The sequence below is a fragment of the Sebastes umbrosus genome, chromosome 3 (genome assembly GCF_015220745.1).
Source record: "Sebastes umbrosus isolate fSebUmb1 chromosome 3, fSebUmb1.pri, whole genome shotgun sequence".
In the NCBI taxonomy this organism is placed as follows: domain Eukaryota; kingdom Metazoa; phylum Chordata; class Actinopteri; order Perciformes; family Sebastidae; genus Sebastes; species Sebastes umbrosus.
Genome location: NC_051271.1, coordinates 37,000,086 through 37,014,168, shown reverse-complemented (window position 1 = coordinate 37,014,168; position 14,083 = coordinate 37,000,086). Strand labels below are relative to the sequence as shown.

Below are 14,083 nucleotides of genomic sequence, written 5' to 3'. Positions count from 1 at the left end.
CTTGTACATGCAGTATTAAACATATTTGCAATTGATTAGATTATCACAAACTCATTCATACACAGTATGGTGCCTTCAGTGTCCCCCTGAGGTTCCTGGGCCCTTATGGGCAGATGCCCAAATTGCCTGGTTAGTAATCCAATCTTGTAAGCAACCTACCACTTAGGCTGTGTGTCCATATACCATTTTTCTCTGTTTTTTTATGTATGCTGTCTCCTCATTGGGAACAACTGAAAGAAGATGCTTGCACTGAGGAAAAACAAATTCTATATGGACACTCAGCCTTAATTCAGCAATTTTAAGTGACTGTGTGTCAAAAACATCACCTCATATTTGTTTGAGTCCTACTAAAGTGCAATACCGGAGTTCAGAATAATGATGCTTTTGACAGGTATTTTCCCTACAGAGCTACCAAGGAATACCCTCATTTAGATTTTTAAATTTGTATTTGAACTTTTGACCCCTACATATTCTTTCATCATTTGGCAATCCCACCGCCCCTGATTTCCCACAACGTCTTGATAAGTGATTCACATGCATTCCATCTAAAAATCAATCGCTGCAAACTTCTCCTCACTAGGCATAGTGTTCAGTGGGTCTTCACTGTTACCAGTGAAGCAACGCTATGCAAAGCAGCCAATGTGTGTTGCATTTAAATGTCTAATTATCGCTGTTCTCCACGGTCTATGGTTACATTCTCTACTGATTGTATCGTAGGTATATCTACTGTGGCAATTTCTGCACAGCTGCGACTGAACAATCGTAGAAAATATCATCCAAAGTTGACAAAACCACACTCTCTACTCTATATCTCCACATCCCCACAAAGTAAAAAAAAAGGGAAAACTAATCCGGAAAGGTTGCCTCTGAAGATTTGAAAGGCATCAATCAGGCATTTACATCTGTCAGATTTCGCACACAAAGTACCACGGGGCTTGACAGTCCTCTGAACAAGCTAACCATCCGTGTAGCCTGGTAGCATCTGCGCTCTAGTTCTCCTGCTCCTATACAGCGCAATAATATAATGAGCTGGGATGAAGATGGGTGCTACTGGAGAGCGGGTCAGGACATTAGCCTAAATGTGTCACCAACCTTAGCCAGCCTTGAGCTTGACTGGCCACATTAAGTATTCAAAAAGTCAACCTCTTCTTATTCTGTCCAATAGAACACTCTTAATGTGTCATGGCCCCAAAACGCACTCTTCCATCTCTCTTAACCGCTCTCTCTCTCGGTCTCTCTCTTTCTCTCTGCCATGCTCTTTGGGTTCTCCCACAAAGTAGTTGTATCTCATTTCAACTGCCACCTTAAATCTGAGCTTTGATAAATTGTACTCTGCCTCCAGTATAGGGATGTTGGCTGCGGAACCACTTTGGAATACTTTTCTTTGTGGGATAGTCCTCCTGTCACCATCCTGTTTCTTCTTTATTCCTAAAAAGGTGTAATGCTATATTTGGGGGGGTCACTTGCAATCTGAAGGTGCAGTGTAGCATCTTAGCCATCAAGTGGTCACTTATTCCGAAGCACAAAACATTTCACAAACTGGTATGTATCATAAATAGTAACCAGAAGCATTAGATTAACAGCAAAGGTTAAATTAATCCAGAAAAAACAAACCCTGTATTTTTGTTAACAAATTAAAATCAGAAAAAAAGGAAATATTTCAGTAGAAAAATGTGTATTGTGCCATAAATCAGCTTTTCAAGAGACAATGGACCAAAAGCTTTGAAGTATCCTATTCATATTTTTACAACAGCATTTCTGTTTAGTATGACATTTGTTATTAAAATACACAAATTTATAACATAGACATTCATGATTTACAAAATAAATGTGTAATTCACTTCAATAACATACTTCAGAAAAGTATATTCATATGAATAAATAATACACTACTGCTGTTAGCTTCATAGAACAGCAAACCAATCTCAGATATGTAAGCAAAACCAAATCATTGTTGCTTATTTCATTTTTTTTTACCCTTTCTAGTTCATGCTGGCGTTCCCTCTGAATTATGTATCTGACTTATATAAATAAATGGGATTTTTTTAAATGTTTAATTTATCGCACATGAAGGAAAATTAAAAACCTGTACACAGTTTCTTCTGGTTTGAACAGAGCACAGTATGTGTCAGCAGGGTCCAACATGCACAGGTATAAAGCTCAAAACCATTGTGTCCCGAATGGTAAAAAAATATCCATGACGCAGCTGGAGTGGTAATCCAGTCCAGAGTTTAGACGATGTACGTGGGGAGTTCTGTGGAGAATTTCACATGTACATGAGGTTTCATACATCCTGGGGATAAACAGGACAGAGAAAAAAGAACAGGTATCAGAGGAGGTTTTGTATAGACACTGTGTAAGCAGAAGATTTTAGCTGGAGGCATTACTATAGGTGATACTTTAAAACTGCATTTATTGATTTTTGGCCACTTGGAGGCAGCGGAACAAGCTATGATAAACTGACATATTTATACGAACAACATGTTAGCAAACAGTTTACACATCCAGCAAACATGGAGCAACATTCATTTGGAATTGTGTTTTTGGTCACCGATCTCCTTTTAGTTCTGTTTTGGTCTCCACCAACTCCTGAGAACAATATCAGGCTCTTTAGCTGCTTTAAGCTCTACTATGTTTACCAGTGAGCTGCTAATCTCTATAAACAGATATCTGCATATGAATGAAGAATTTGTACGCAATGGGACGAGATTTTGGTATCGGATGTGTTCTGTTTTTGGTTTGTAGTCTGTTTGTAGTCCGAGTAGCATTTGTAGTCTGAGTAGTATTGACAAATCACGTTTGAGCAGGCTTTGGTTGCATGCAGGTAAAAAGTCTGTGTTGAGAGCAAAAGAAGCATTGGCCAAAATGCAATCTCGGATCTCAACGGCTATTGCGTTTCAACGATTTCTATTAGCTTCTGTTATCCATTATAGGGATATTCGTAATCCACTGGCTACACCGGAGCCCAAAAAATATTAGAAATTACCCCAAGAGGCTAAATTGTCGTCATCTAACTTTGTCTGCTGCCTACTGCTGGGAAGTAGCGTACCGTGGCTTTATTGGAGCTTTTCCACTAAGAACAGATGCCTACTGTGAAAGGAAACATGGTTGAAGAGAGAAGAATTTGTGGGCCCGAAAAACAAAACATAAGCTAAAAGAGGCTAAAAAGCAGAGTTGGTAATAAGTCTCCAGGATTTAAACACTACAGCCAACACCTTTCCACATTACACATAGCTATTTGAGCCATTGTTAAAGGTGGCTCCTCCTCCTCGGCTCATTGAGCCAAGAGAAGAGAGAGAGAGAGCAGGTTGGTTGAGCAAGCTATAGAGTGAAATAAGAGAGGGAGCGGCGTTAGTGAGAACAAAGCAGTGAATCAGATAGATAGAACCTATTTTGTTCTGAATGTTTCACTGGTTATGTTCAAAAGCACAAATAAACACACCCACAACTCCGCACACCTCTGCACAACTTTACCGGATTTTGAATGAATGCAGCAGGTCAAACAAACACAGGACTCGCTAGTCTTTAGTATTGTCAGTCCTGTGAGTCACGTGAGTGGCTAGTCAGTGAAGTTAACGACAACTTCCTGTGAAAACGGAAGTTTATTTTCAAAAGGCACTATGCATGTAACAAGCGTAAAATTTGACACGCCGTCCCAGATCCATCCAAAAGTAAATTATGAATTAGATGAGACAGGATGTATGAAAACAGAAAAGCAGCTATTAAAGTGAGACTATGTACGTTTTGAGAACAGCAGCCACAAGTGACAATTACAAGGTAATGGCAAATATGAAGACATGTCACATTAGCACAAGAAGAAAAGAATGATTAAGTCAGTCGACTGATTTAGTAGTGTCAGTTACCCAGCAATATCTACCTGCTAACACTAACTAACATTAACCAATATAAGCTACTGGCCATAACACACCAAGTATGGCTGTATTGGCAAAACTCTACAGCGTAATAAATTGGGGAGTGCATTTTACTGCTTATGTATTCAACTTTTCATTTATAATAGCCGAGAATGTTTGATTTATACTCTCAAAATGTACATAGTCTCACTTTAAACGAAATTTGAAACAGGGCACAGAATGTGAATATGTGTTAACGATATGGTTGTGTTGACATCCAACAGATAGCGGTGTTAATCCCTAAAATTTCAGATTTATAGAGCCACCGAAATATAGCATAATTTTGATTTGGGGTTGTTGGGGTAACAACAGACATTATGTTAGGCCATCACAGTCAAATACCATATCATAATAATACAGATGGGTGACAAATTACAGGAAAAACCTGAATAAATGAGTGGACACACATACGGAAATGCAGATGTTTCCACACAGGGCACGAGGGGTTTACTAAATGCTGTCATGAATATGAAAACGATGTGAATCATATGCTAAGGCCTTCACAGCATCAGATCTCAACCCAGCTGAACACCTGTGGGAGATTTTAGAGCGAATGTCTTACTAGGACACTTTATGTTGGATTTTTCTTTCATTTGTCATCCATCTGTATTCTCAGATGGTTAAAAGGCGTCAGTACTGAGGAGAACAATGTGTTTCCTGTACTACTGAGAAGTGTCTGTACTTTTCATCATACTCATTTTTGCTTAGCAGTCATTCACCCCTTGACCAGACCATTTCACTTCTGAGAAACACACAGCAAAAAAGTACAGGATGAGTCTCGTAAAAAAACAACACACACACAATGGTATGAAATGAGCAATGGAGAAAACTAAATAAAAAATGCCAGCCACAAATGAGAGTCGAACCAGAGTGGATATTTACCTATGGGCCGTGAGTTGAACTCTGTGTCCAGAATCTCCAAAGAATGCACCAAGTCCCGCTGTGAGCTGGGCGTGCTCTCTGTTGGATTAGCTGGACTCATCATTTCTTGTTCTTTTTCGTTCTGCATCTGCGCATAGACGTTGAGGCCTGGGATCTTCCTTGAGGAAAGATTTATAGTGAGGCAAAGGGATAAAGACAGCAGCCTAACTAAAGCAAAGACAGCAAGGACACAACTAGGGGATCGGTGGTACTACATGCTTTGTATAACCATCTGCAACCGGGCGACATTTCTGATTTATTCAACTTGTTTGTAACTTTTGATGACACGATTGAGTGCATTTGCATGTAAACCAGAATTTACACAAAAAAATAGTGTTTTCACACTTGGTCCCTTTCATCCCTCCAAACGAACTCCGAGCGATAAGTCAGTATTTTTTGCGATTTTTTTGCCAGTGTATTTTAGCCCTCTAGAGTTGCCGTAGACCAGGGGTCAGCAACCTTTACTTTACTACCATTTTATCTGTCTGGAGCCACAAAACATTTGAGCATTGAGATGAAGGTAACACAGTTTATAGTCTAAGTGTATAGAATATAAGTCTAATGCAGTGAGGGTGAACGTGTAAATGTACTACGGAGTATTAGGGCCACATTGAGGGAAAAGAATCTGAGATTTTCAGAATAAAGTCATAATATTACGAGAAAAAAGTCGTAATATTACGAGAATAAAGTCATAACTTTACAACAATAAAATAACACGTAAAATTACTACTTTATAATATTATGACTTTATTCTCATAATATTCCGACTTTTTTTGCTCGTAAACCTATGACTTTATTCTTGAAATATTATGACTTTATGCTCGAAATTTCCGATTAATTTTTTTTCCTCAATGTGGCCCTAATACTCCGTCGTACCGTCGTACATTAGACCTACAACAATGATAAATCAAAATGAAAATGTAAACAAAAAAACAGTTATTCATTTCCATTTTTAAAAATCCACAGGGAGCCACTGGAGAGGGGCTAAAGAGACGCATGTGGCTCCGGAGCCGCAGCTTGCAGACCCCTGCCGTAGACAGATCACACACGCGCTTGCTCACTGTGACTTCGGAAAAACAACACGGAACCACGGCCGCTAGTGGACGAAGAGTAGTTTGGACCGAAAAATAAACTACTGCACTTCTCCACATATGGAACGAAGAACACATCAAACGGTCTACAACACACAGGAACCGCTGAGGTTTTCCTCCAATGTTCAGTTCATATGAAAGCGAGGGGCTTCATTAGGACAGCACTGCAGTGCCGCGTCAAAGTAAAAAAAAAATGAAATCGAAAGTACTTTACCACGCGTGATAAAATGAGTAAAAGCGGGGGAATCCACTGACATAAAAGACACATGCCCCTTTTACGACGAACTGGACAGTATTCTGTGTGGAAGCGCCTGTGCCGGCACTAAAAATGTCATTGAAGGGGAAAGCATTGATCAGCATCAGAGCTGAAGTAGACCAAAAATAAACTGAAAATGTTAACGCAAAAAGAACTGAGTCTCTTTTCTGTTGGTCCACTTTAAGAGGACTGAGTTTGGTTCATTTAAAAAAGGACTAGATATGAAAACACTCTAAAAGCGATAAGGTCTGTGAATCTGACGTTTTAATTTGTCTCTGTACATCTTCATGATCCTCCGCCCTTTTCCCTTGAAACTGCACCTTGGACATAATTTAACATTTCAGAAAGGTCAACTGCCCACGTTCAAAGGGCTTAATATTGATAGCGGCTGGAGGCTGACTGACATTTCTTTTTTGCAAAGAATGACCTGACAAAAGAATCTCCACAGGATTCCCACAGATGTGTGGGCGCAAAGCCAATTCTCTACTGAGGAGGAGCGCCATGTACGCCGGCGAGGATGTCTTGACAGGCAACTATCAGCCTTCTCTGTTACCTCGAAAGGCAGCTTTTGTTTACCGAGCTGTCAGGGCGCTACGATACCTTTCACCACCTCCCCTATCACGTACAGTACAGCGTGATGACTATATAGACATGACATTTCGTGAACACTTTACCTCTTGAATTTGTAGATGACAAATATAGCTAAACCCACAACCACTACTGATAACAGCATTAGCATGGCAGAGCCACTGTGGGTCTTGCTGGTGTCCACTAGAGGCGCTGCAGAGACAGGGAGACAAAGAGGCACGGAGTGTAAGCAACACAACACACTAACACAACCTGTATTTCCCACCCAGTTGAATCATGCAACGAGCAGTCAACAGGAAAATTGACACCTAGATGAATCATTTTAATATACAGTAGTATGTACTTCTCTTACTCTTTATTTTATAAGCCCCTTTAGGACAGTAGCAGCATCCCCAATAGGAAGAGGCACACATACTTGTAACGATGCTCACTCTCTGAATGTCTCTGTGTAGCTACATGGTGGGAGCCAATCAGACACAGGGTTATTAGTTGACGGGGGGCAGCAAAAATAGTAATATACCTGACTGTCCATAGGGGGCTTTATTAAAATGATAATGTGAACTTGAAAATGAAAATGTAATTCCTCAATAGCATTTAAATTTTTCACATACGTATGTATTATTTAATAAAAAATGCAAATGCAGTCATCCAATTTAGAGCAGGTTACATCTGAAAATTGAACGTCAATCGCTAGTTTCATTTTCAAATGGTTTGGAAATTTAATTTTAATTTTAATTTTGACTTAAAAAATGCTTGCATGTGAATAGGGAGATAGAATAGAATGATGACTGAATTGTACATTGATTTATTTAATTGCTTATATGTATATGTGTTTCTCTATGTGTATATATTGTGTGTGCGTGTATATGTGTATGTATGTATATATGTATACAGTATATATATGTATATATAAATAGATTTTATTTAATTTTATTCTTTTTAATTATTTTTTTTTACTGTGTGTATGTTATTTTTATTTATTTATCTATTTTTTTAATAATATTTATTACCTGTATCTATACTGGCTTATTTTATATTAATAATAGGTTTGTTAAGTTTCTTTGTACCGAGAATGTTATTATTGTGGACGTAATAATTATTGGGGACTGTTGTTTCAAAATGAACAAAAAAAACAATAAATATGGTTTTAAAAGAAAAAAAGGTTTGCACGAATGGAAAATTAGGCTATATTGTTTATATTGCATTTTAAAGTAAGGTTAACTCTTTGAAAATTAAATGTCAAATGACGTTTTTATTTTCATCTTCAGACTGTTAAATATTGCTTGCATAAACGGCAAATCAGGTTACATTGTTTATATTGGTAAATGGTAAATGGACTTGCACTTATATAGCGCTTTTCTAGTCTTCCGACCGCTCAAAGCGCTTTACACTACATGTCAGCATTCACACACACACATTCACACACTGATGGCAGACGCTGCCATGCAAGGTGCCAACTTTGCCCATCATACTCATTCACACACCGATGGCTAAGAGTCCGGAAAGCAATTTGGGGTTAAGTGTGTTCCTCAAGGACACATCAACACATCGTTTTTTAAATTTGAATTAACATTTGAATATTGTCCACTGTACAGAGGGGTTTGAAAATTAAATGTCGAATAGATTTCCCATTTTCATTTTATGGTAATTGAACACCCATATGAGCATGTGAAAATGACTATTGCATTTTACTCAAATAAGACATACACATATGGACAAGTATAATGCTGTTGTGGAATTACATTTTCATTTTTAATAAAGTCCCCTATGGGCTTCCATAGTCCACTGTATCTAGGTCTCCTGATAGTCTGCATGCTTTATGTCCTGTCCCACTTACATCATGAAGGGGCGGCTCTGTACAGACATAGGCGGCGTGTGTGTTTACCTGCTGATAAGTGCGCTGCGTAGACGGTGACTTGGACCCCTGGCCGCAACGTGAACTGGACAAGGTTTTGATTTAAGGCGCTGAGCAAAACCTCGGAGAGCTGTTGGGACACAGAGGGGAACAGGATTTGAACAACATTATTTTGTAGAACAAATCTAAATGTGACTATTGAGGAAAGTCATTGCCGAGATCATCAAACCTCAGTCTCATCTATCTCTGCTTTTGACTTGTCATTTATTAACTCTGTTCTGACATTTCAGAGTGAATTTGTTTTCTTTTCCTGATCAATCTTTGCACAGATTCATCCAATTCTTTTTAATGTCAGACTGAAAAATTATTGAGTCCAAATACCACTTGCACTTGACAACACTTCCGAAGGTGTCCTGGTTTAAATATCTGCCTTAAAATTCTGTTTGTGAATGAAAACTCGGTGTCCGTGGCGACATTCCTGCGATAAATCCACCCCGTTCTCAGCAGAGCAAGCTGTAAACACAACATTGACATATTTTCACCTTGTAAAGTTGATACGGCAGACAAGTTAGCAAACAGTTGCTGATTTACACATCCAGCAGACACAGAGCAGCATTAGGAGTGTCTCTTAGTGCAACGCCCTTAATTATGCAAAACTTTAAGTCTTAATATAGTTAGGTGAGTCACTGTCAGAACTGCAGTTTTCTTTTTTTTTTGCATGTTGACTTAATTTTTTTAGACCCTGAGGTTGCCGCTTGGTTACCATGAGTGATACCTGTAACATTACACAAATTTGATCCATTGTTAAAGGTCCCATATTGTAAAAAGTGAGATTTATTTTAAATCTTTTATATTATAAAGCAGGTTTAAGTGCTATATAAATACTGTTAAACTATCAAAACGCTTGATATTCGGAGAAATACACACAGTCTGTATTATACGGGCTGTGTGTATTTCTCCGTATATAGAGCCGCATATATTAAACCTGCTTTATAATATAAAAAAGACCTGAAAATCTCACTTTTTACAATATGGGACCTTTAACATTATGCACGACAGACAACAAACGGGTGAAGTGGTTACACATCAACCCTCGGCAAAACACTTACTGAAATTTATTGCAGCATAAAAATGACCACTCTGATGCACTTTAAACACGGAACATCATAAAGGTAATATTTACCTGCATTATTTGTAAGTGCCCAATGACCCAAAGAAACATCACTGCCTCCACCAACAACCCCATTTGTGCTTATCCTGTTTGTGTAAGAGTCTTTGTCTGTGGGACCTTTTCCACCGCAATGCATAATGCATAGGATGCAGCCTCACTTGATCTCTGCTTTCCAGACTGGCAAGTAATCTTCTGCACTGAGAACATCTAACTTTGATATAAATCGGGCAGATTACCCTGACCTGAAGGTAAACCATAGAAAGCAAGAAGTCCAATCTCGTTCTCTCTCAATCTATTTCCCCCAACATAGATCCTTTCATTCACGCAATTATAAATCTCTATCCCGAGGCTCTAATCCTTGTACACAATCTAAAAATGAGATGTGCCTCATTTTCAATGATATTCCAATACTTTTCTCTTTTTTTTTTCTTTTTCATCTGCACTGCATGAAACAAGCATATACGGAGCCGCATAGAGAAGACACAAAACCAAACAAAATCCTCCATTTCCTCTCTGCAGATCCCAGTTTTTTCCTCTGCGGAGACTTCATTTATCTTATCTGCCTCATTTCCCAAATTAATAGTGATATGAGTAATTTCTGTAGTGCTTCATTCCCCCCTTTATATTTCTTAGCAGTTTAAATTTAGACTATGACTAATTACTTTTTCCTCACTGTATACCAGGGTCAGTAAATCTATTATACATTCTAATAAGCAGCGCGCGCTCTACACTTTTAAGATGCCAACCTTGAATGAGGATTTATCGCTGGCTTGTAGGGGAGAAGATCTTTCCAGGCGATCAACCAGGTGTGAGCGGGGAGGGAAGAAGAAAATCAAATTGATTTCCTTTCCCGGTTTCTGTCTCTCTACACACACGCCTGTGGAATTCTTCCCCACAGAAAGAGCACGTCCAACGTTATTATCAGTCATTATCTATTACGTGAGGCTCAGAGCTAATTCGGTCCATCTTGATACGCCGGTGATTTAGTGAACTGATCAACCATGACAATTTCTTTGTCTGGCTCTTTAGGCTTGAGACTCCGGCCCTCCTCCTCCCAACCCTCCCACCCTCCCACCCAAACACCCCACAGGATGTGACTTGAGGGAGTTTAAAAGCCGTTCCCCCCTGATAACTTGTTAATACTTGTCAAGCTTATTGATGAGTCTATTGCAGAGATTCCTCAGGCGTATTTCCAGAATTAGACTCGTGGTAAAGACCTGGACATGCTTCAATGGATCGATACTGACATCTGCTGGAGGAAGGATGAACTTGAAATTTGGGATTATTTTTTTCAGGGGGAGCAATTACTGGACAAGCTGCTGCTAGAAAAAAAAAAAAGGATCAACACATGACTCACAAAAACAGAAAAAGAGGAAGTTTCAAACTTGCGCATGGTGTTATGGTAGAATTACAATGAGGATAATGAGGTGAAATCCATCCACCTACTCAAAATCTGTCTCGGGGCTGGAAAAAGGAATGACTATTGCACACACGGCGGCAGACAGAGCAGCAGTCGTTGTCTCACCTGATCTAAATGAGCAGAACTCTTCTCTGCTTTCCCCTCAGTTAACTGTTTGTCAGGCAGAAGAAAAAACTCCGCCGCTGTGGGTAAACCTGGGAGGATGGTGACCAGGAGCTGGTCCTCTCGCACGCCTGTGGCCTGGAGGGGAACAAGACAGAAAAGAGTAAGAATGTTAAAAAAAGTTCATCCATTCATAGCAGAGCGGAGTTTAGTTTAGTTTATTTAGATATTCTGGGGTCCACAAACACACTTATACAATGTGACAGTGCAAGAATAAACAGGACAAGACAAAAACACAACATAACATTACAGAATTATTGTGTCAACAATTCTGCACATCTTTTAATAACAGATATACTATTTCCCATCTTCGCAACTATCTTATCTTTTAGGCTGGGTTTGTATTATCGAAATAGGGCCTGCCTTAATTTAGCAATTAGGAAAACACTTGTGTAGGCTACGTTTTTAAAGGTCCTATATTATGCTCATTTTCAGGTTCATACTTGTATTTTGTGTTTCTACTCGAACATGTTTACATGCTGTAATGTTCAAAAAAAAAATTATTTTCCCTTATACTGCCGGCTTAAATATGCCTGTATTTATCCTCTGTCTTAAAAGGCTCCGTTTTAGCGCATTTCAACAGAATTGCAACGAAATTGCAACAGAATTGCGTTGCTAGGCAACAGCTTGGGTCCATGTGTACTTCCTGTCAGCTGATGACATTCACATAAGTACACTGCCACCAGAAATAAACTTGGACACACTTAGAATGTTTACGTTTAAATCTGTGTAAAGGGTCTAAATATTGTATATTTGTGACATCACAAATGCAGAGTTTCTGAATACGGGCTGTGTGTATCTCCCTGTGGATTGAGCCTTAAGCCTGCTTTATAATAAAAAAACATGAAAATCTCACTTTTTTATAAATGGGACCTTTAAGTGTTCTAGATTACGGGGACATTTGTTTACATGCATGCTGCCTCCTCTACAATTTGCTGCCTATAGATTCTGTGTATCACAGTTCTCTGTGTTTTATAGCCAACTCATTATCCCGTACACATCATTGTGTTCTTTATGATCTTGTCTCCTCTGGTCTTCATTAAGCTTATAAGGAGACAGCAGCATTGGTATATTTTTATTTACAAAGCAATACTGGGCCACTTCCTTCATATCTGTGTAATCTCCTATCACTCACCAACAGCTATTATAACTTTCGCTCCACTAGATGGCTGCTCTACCGGGTACCAAAGGATTTGCTCGGAACTTGGTGGAGCAGCTTTCTCCTATTTTGCGCCCTGGTCAAGGAAGATTGAAGAGTGCAATTGCTATTCCTAAACTGGATTTTGTATTATGTATCTGTTGTCTTTTGTCTGTTTTAACATGTTCCATTGTATAATTTTTGTAACTTTGTAATGGTGTGCCATCTTGGCCGGGTCTCCCTCGAAAAAGAGATTTTAATCTCAAGGGACCTCCTGGTTAAATGCAGGTTAAATACAAAATAAAAAAAATTGTTTATGTGTTTTGTCCATGATAATTTACTATATTCCAAGGAGTTTGGTCTCTTGGACTTGGTATGAGTATAGAAAACTTTATTAGTACTAGGTATTAGTCATTACTATTCAGAGTCTTTATTAGCAGCATCATGTAGCTGACCTTTGATGCTTGATACTTGATATGTTGCAGCTCTACTCAGTCTGCTGTGATTGTAGAACAAATAGAGAACCTGTGATTTACTAAATGTTTGCACTGATTCCTTCAAAAGCCTCTGAGTCTTGTCCCAGCGCTTGCATAGTTTTGCTGCGGTGAATCTTGTGAATGCGAATGTGTTCTGCTATCATGTCATATTTTCCCCTGAAAGTTATTTTTTTTATTATTTGGGTGTTCTGCCTTCCAGGCTGGGGTTGTCATGAGAAAATGATGTCAGTTACAAATAAGAAAACAGACATGTTCACTGAAGACTGAACAGCCGGGTATATTTTTGGCATCAATTTTGATTTTGCAGGATCAAAAAAGTGTGAAAACATGATGCAAGGCCCAGATTGCTTGCCGCTAGGAATCAGGAAAGCGTCGACGTTCCGAGGATGTTTTAAAAAAAAACAAAGTTAATGAGGCAAAATGTGTACCTGACATGGCATGCGTGGGTTTGAATCATACATTTTGACAGGTTGCAAAGCAGTCGACTCCGAGCGTCCTTTCAGGTCAGTGCAGAGCACATATTAGGCACATACTGACATTTATTCTCCTGTACACAACATCCACAACCTTGTTACTGCACAGCCCTGAACTCACACAGGCTGTACTCATACGCTATAGCTATAAGATTGGTGCGCGAGCCAATCAGCAATGCTCTTGAACTGTATTTTTCCCCCTCTCCTCCCCTCTTGCCTTGTCATTTATCATCATAAAAGTCAGAATCATGTCTCAAAGCCTCAGGGAGGTCAATGCTGCACTAACTTCAGAGGTCCGGTCGAGAGCTGACAATATTTACCGGAGTAAAGCAACGCTTTCCGTGAAAAGACCTAAGAGAGCTTTACCTGGATCAGAGAGTTCCTGATGACTCGGCTCACATCCAGCCTCCATTCTGCAACATCAGGGTTGTGGTCGTCCAGGTTTGATGAAAAGGCAAGTAGATGAGAGCGGAAATATTCTGCAGGGGGGGAAAGTAAATGCGTGTGAGCTGCTTTTACTTTTCATTGAATGCATTAAGTTCAGCTTTTATATTCAGCTCATGTGGACCAAAATCTTGCACCCTCTTTCGAGGATAATAC

At 39.2% G+C, this 14,083-nt stretch overlaps 1 protein-coding gene across 6 annotated transcripts in view; it reads right to left on the bottom strand.

Annotated features, from left to right (window-relative positions):
- Positions 1–1,658: 1,658 nt before the first annotated feature.
- The window catches only part of LOC119485187 (VPS10 domain-containing receptor SorCS1), a 209,047-nt gene continuing 196,622 nt past the window's right edge, over positions 1,659–14,083 (bottom strand). For 2 of the 6 annotated variants that reach the window (XM_037764548.1, XM_037764549.1), the window contains exons 22-27: positions 13,850–13,962; positions 11,319–11,453; positions 8,653–8,752; positions 6,854–6,959; positions 4,794–4,951; positions 1,659–2,293 (exon numbers count right to left, since the gene is read on the bottom strand). In XM_037764548.1, coding sequence (XP_037620476.1) covers positions 2,232–2,293; positions 4,794–4,951; positions 6,854–6,959; positions 8,653–8,752; positions 11,319–11,453; positions 13,850–13,962 — 674 coding nt within the window. In that variant the 3' untranslated portion in view covers positions 1,659–2,231. Of the gene's footprint in view, positions 2,294–4,605; positions 4,654–4,793; positions 4,952–6,853; positions 6,960–7,119; positions 7,220–8,652; positions 8,753–11,318; positions 11,454–13,849; positions 13,963–14,083 lie in introns of those variants that run through there. The other 4 variants (XM_037764550.1, XR_005206218.1, XR_005206219.1 and 1 more) reach the window with 4 other exon arrangements.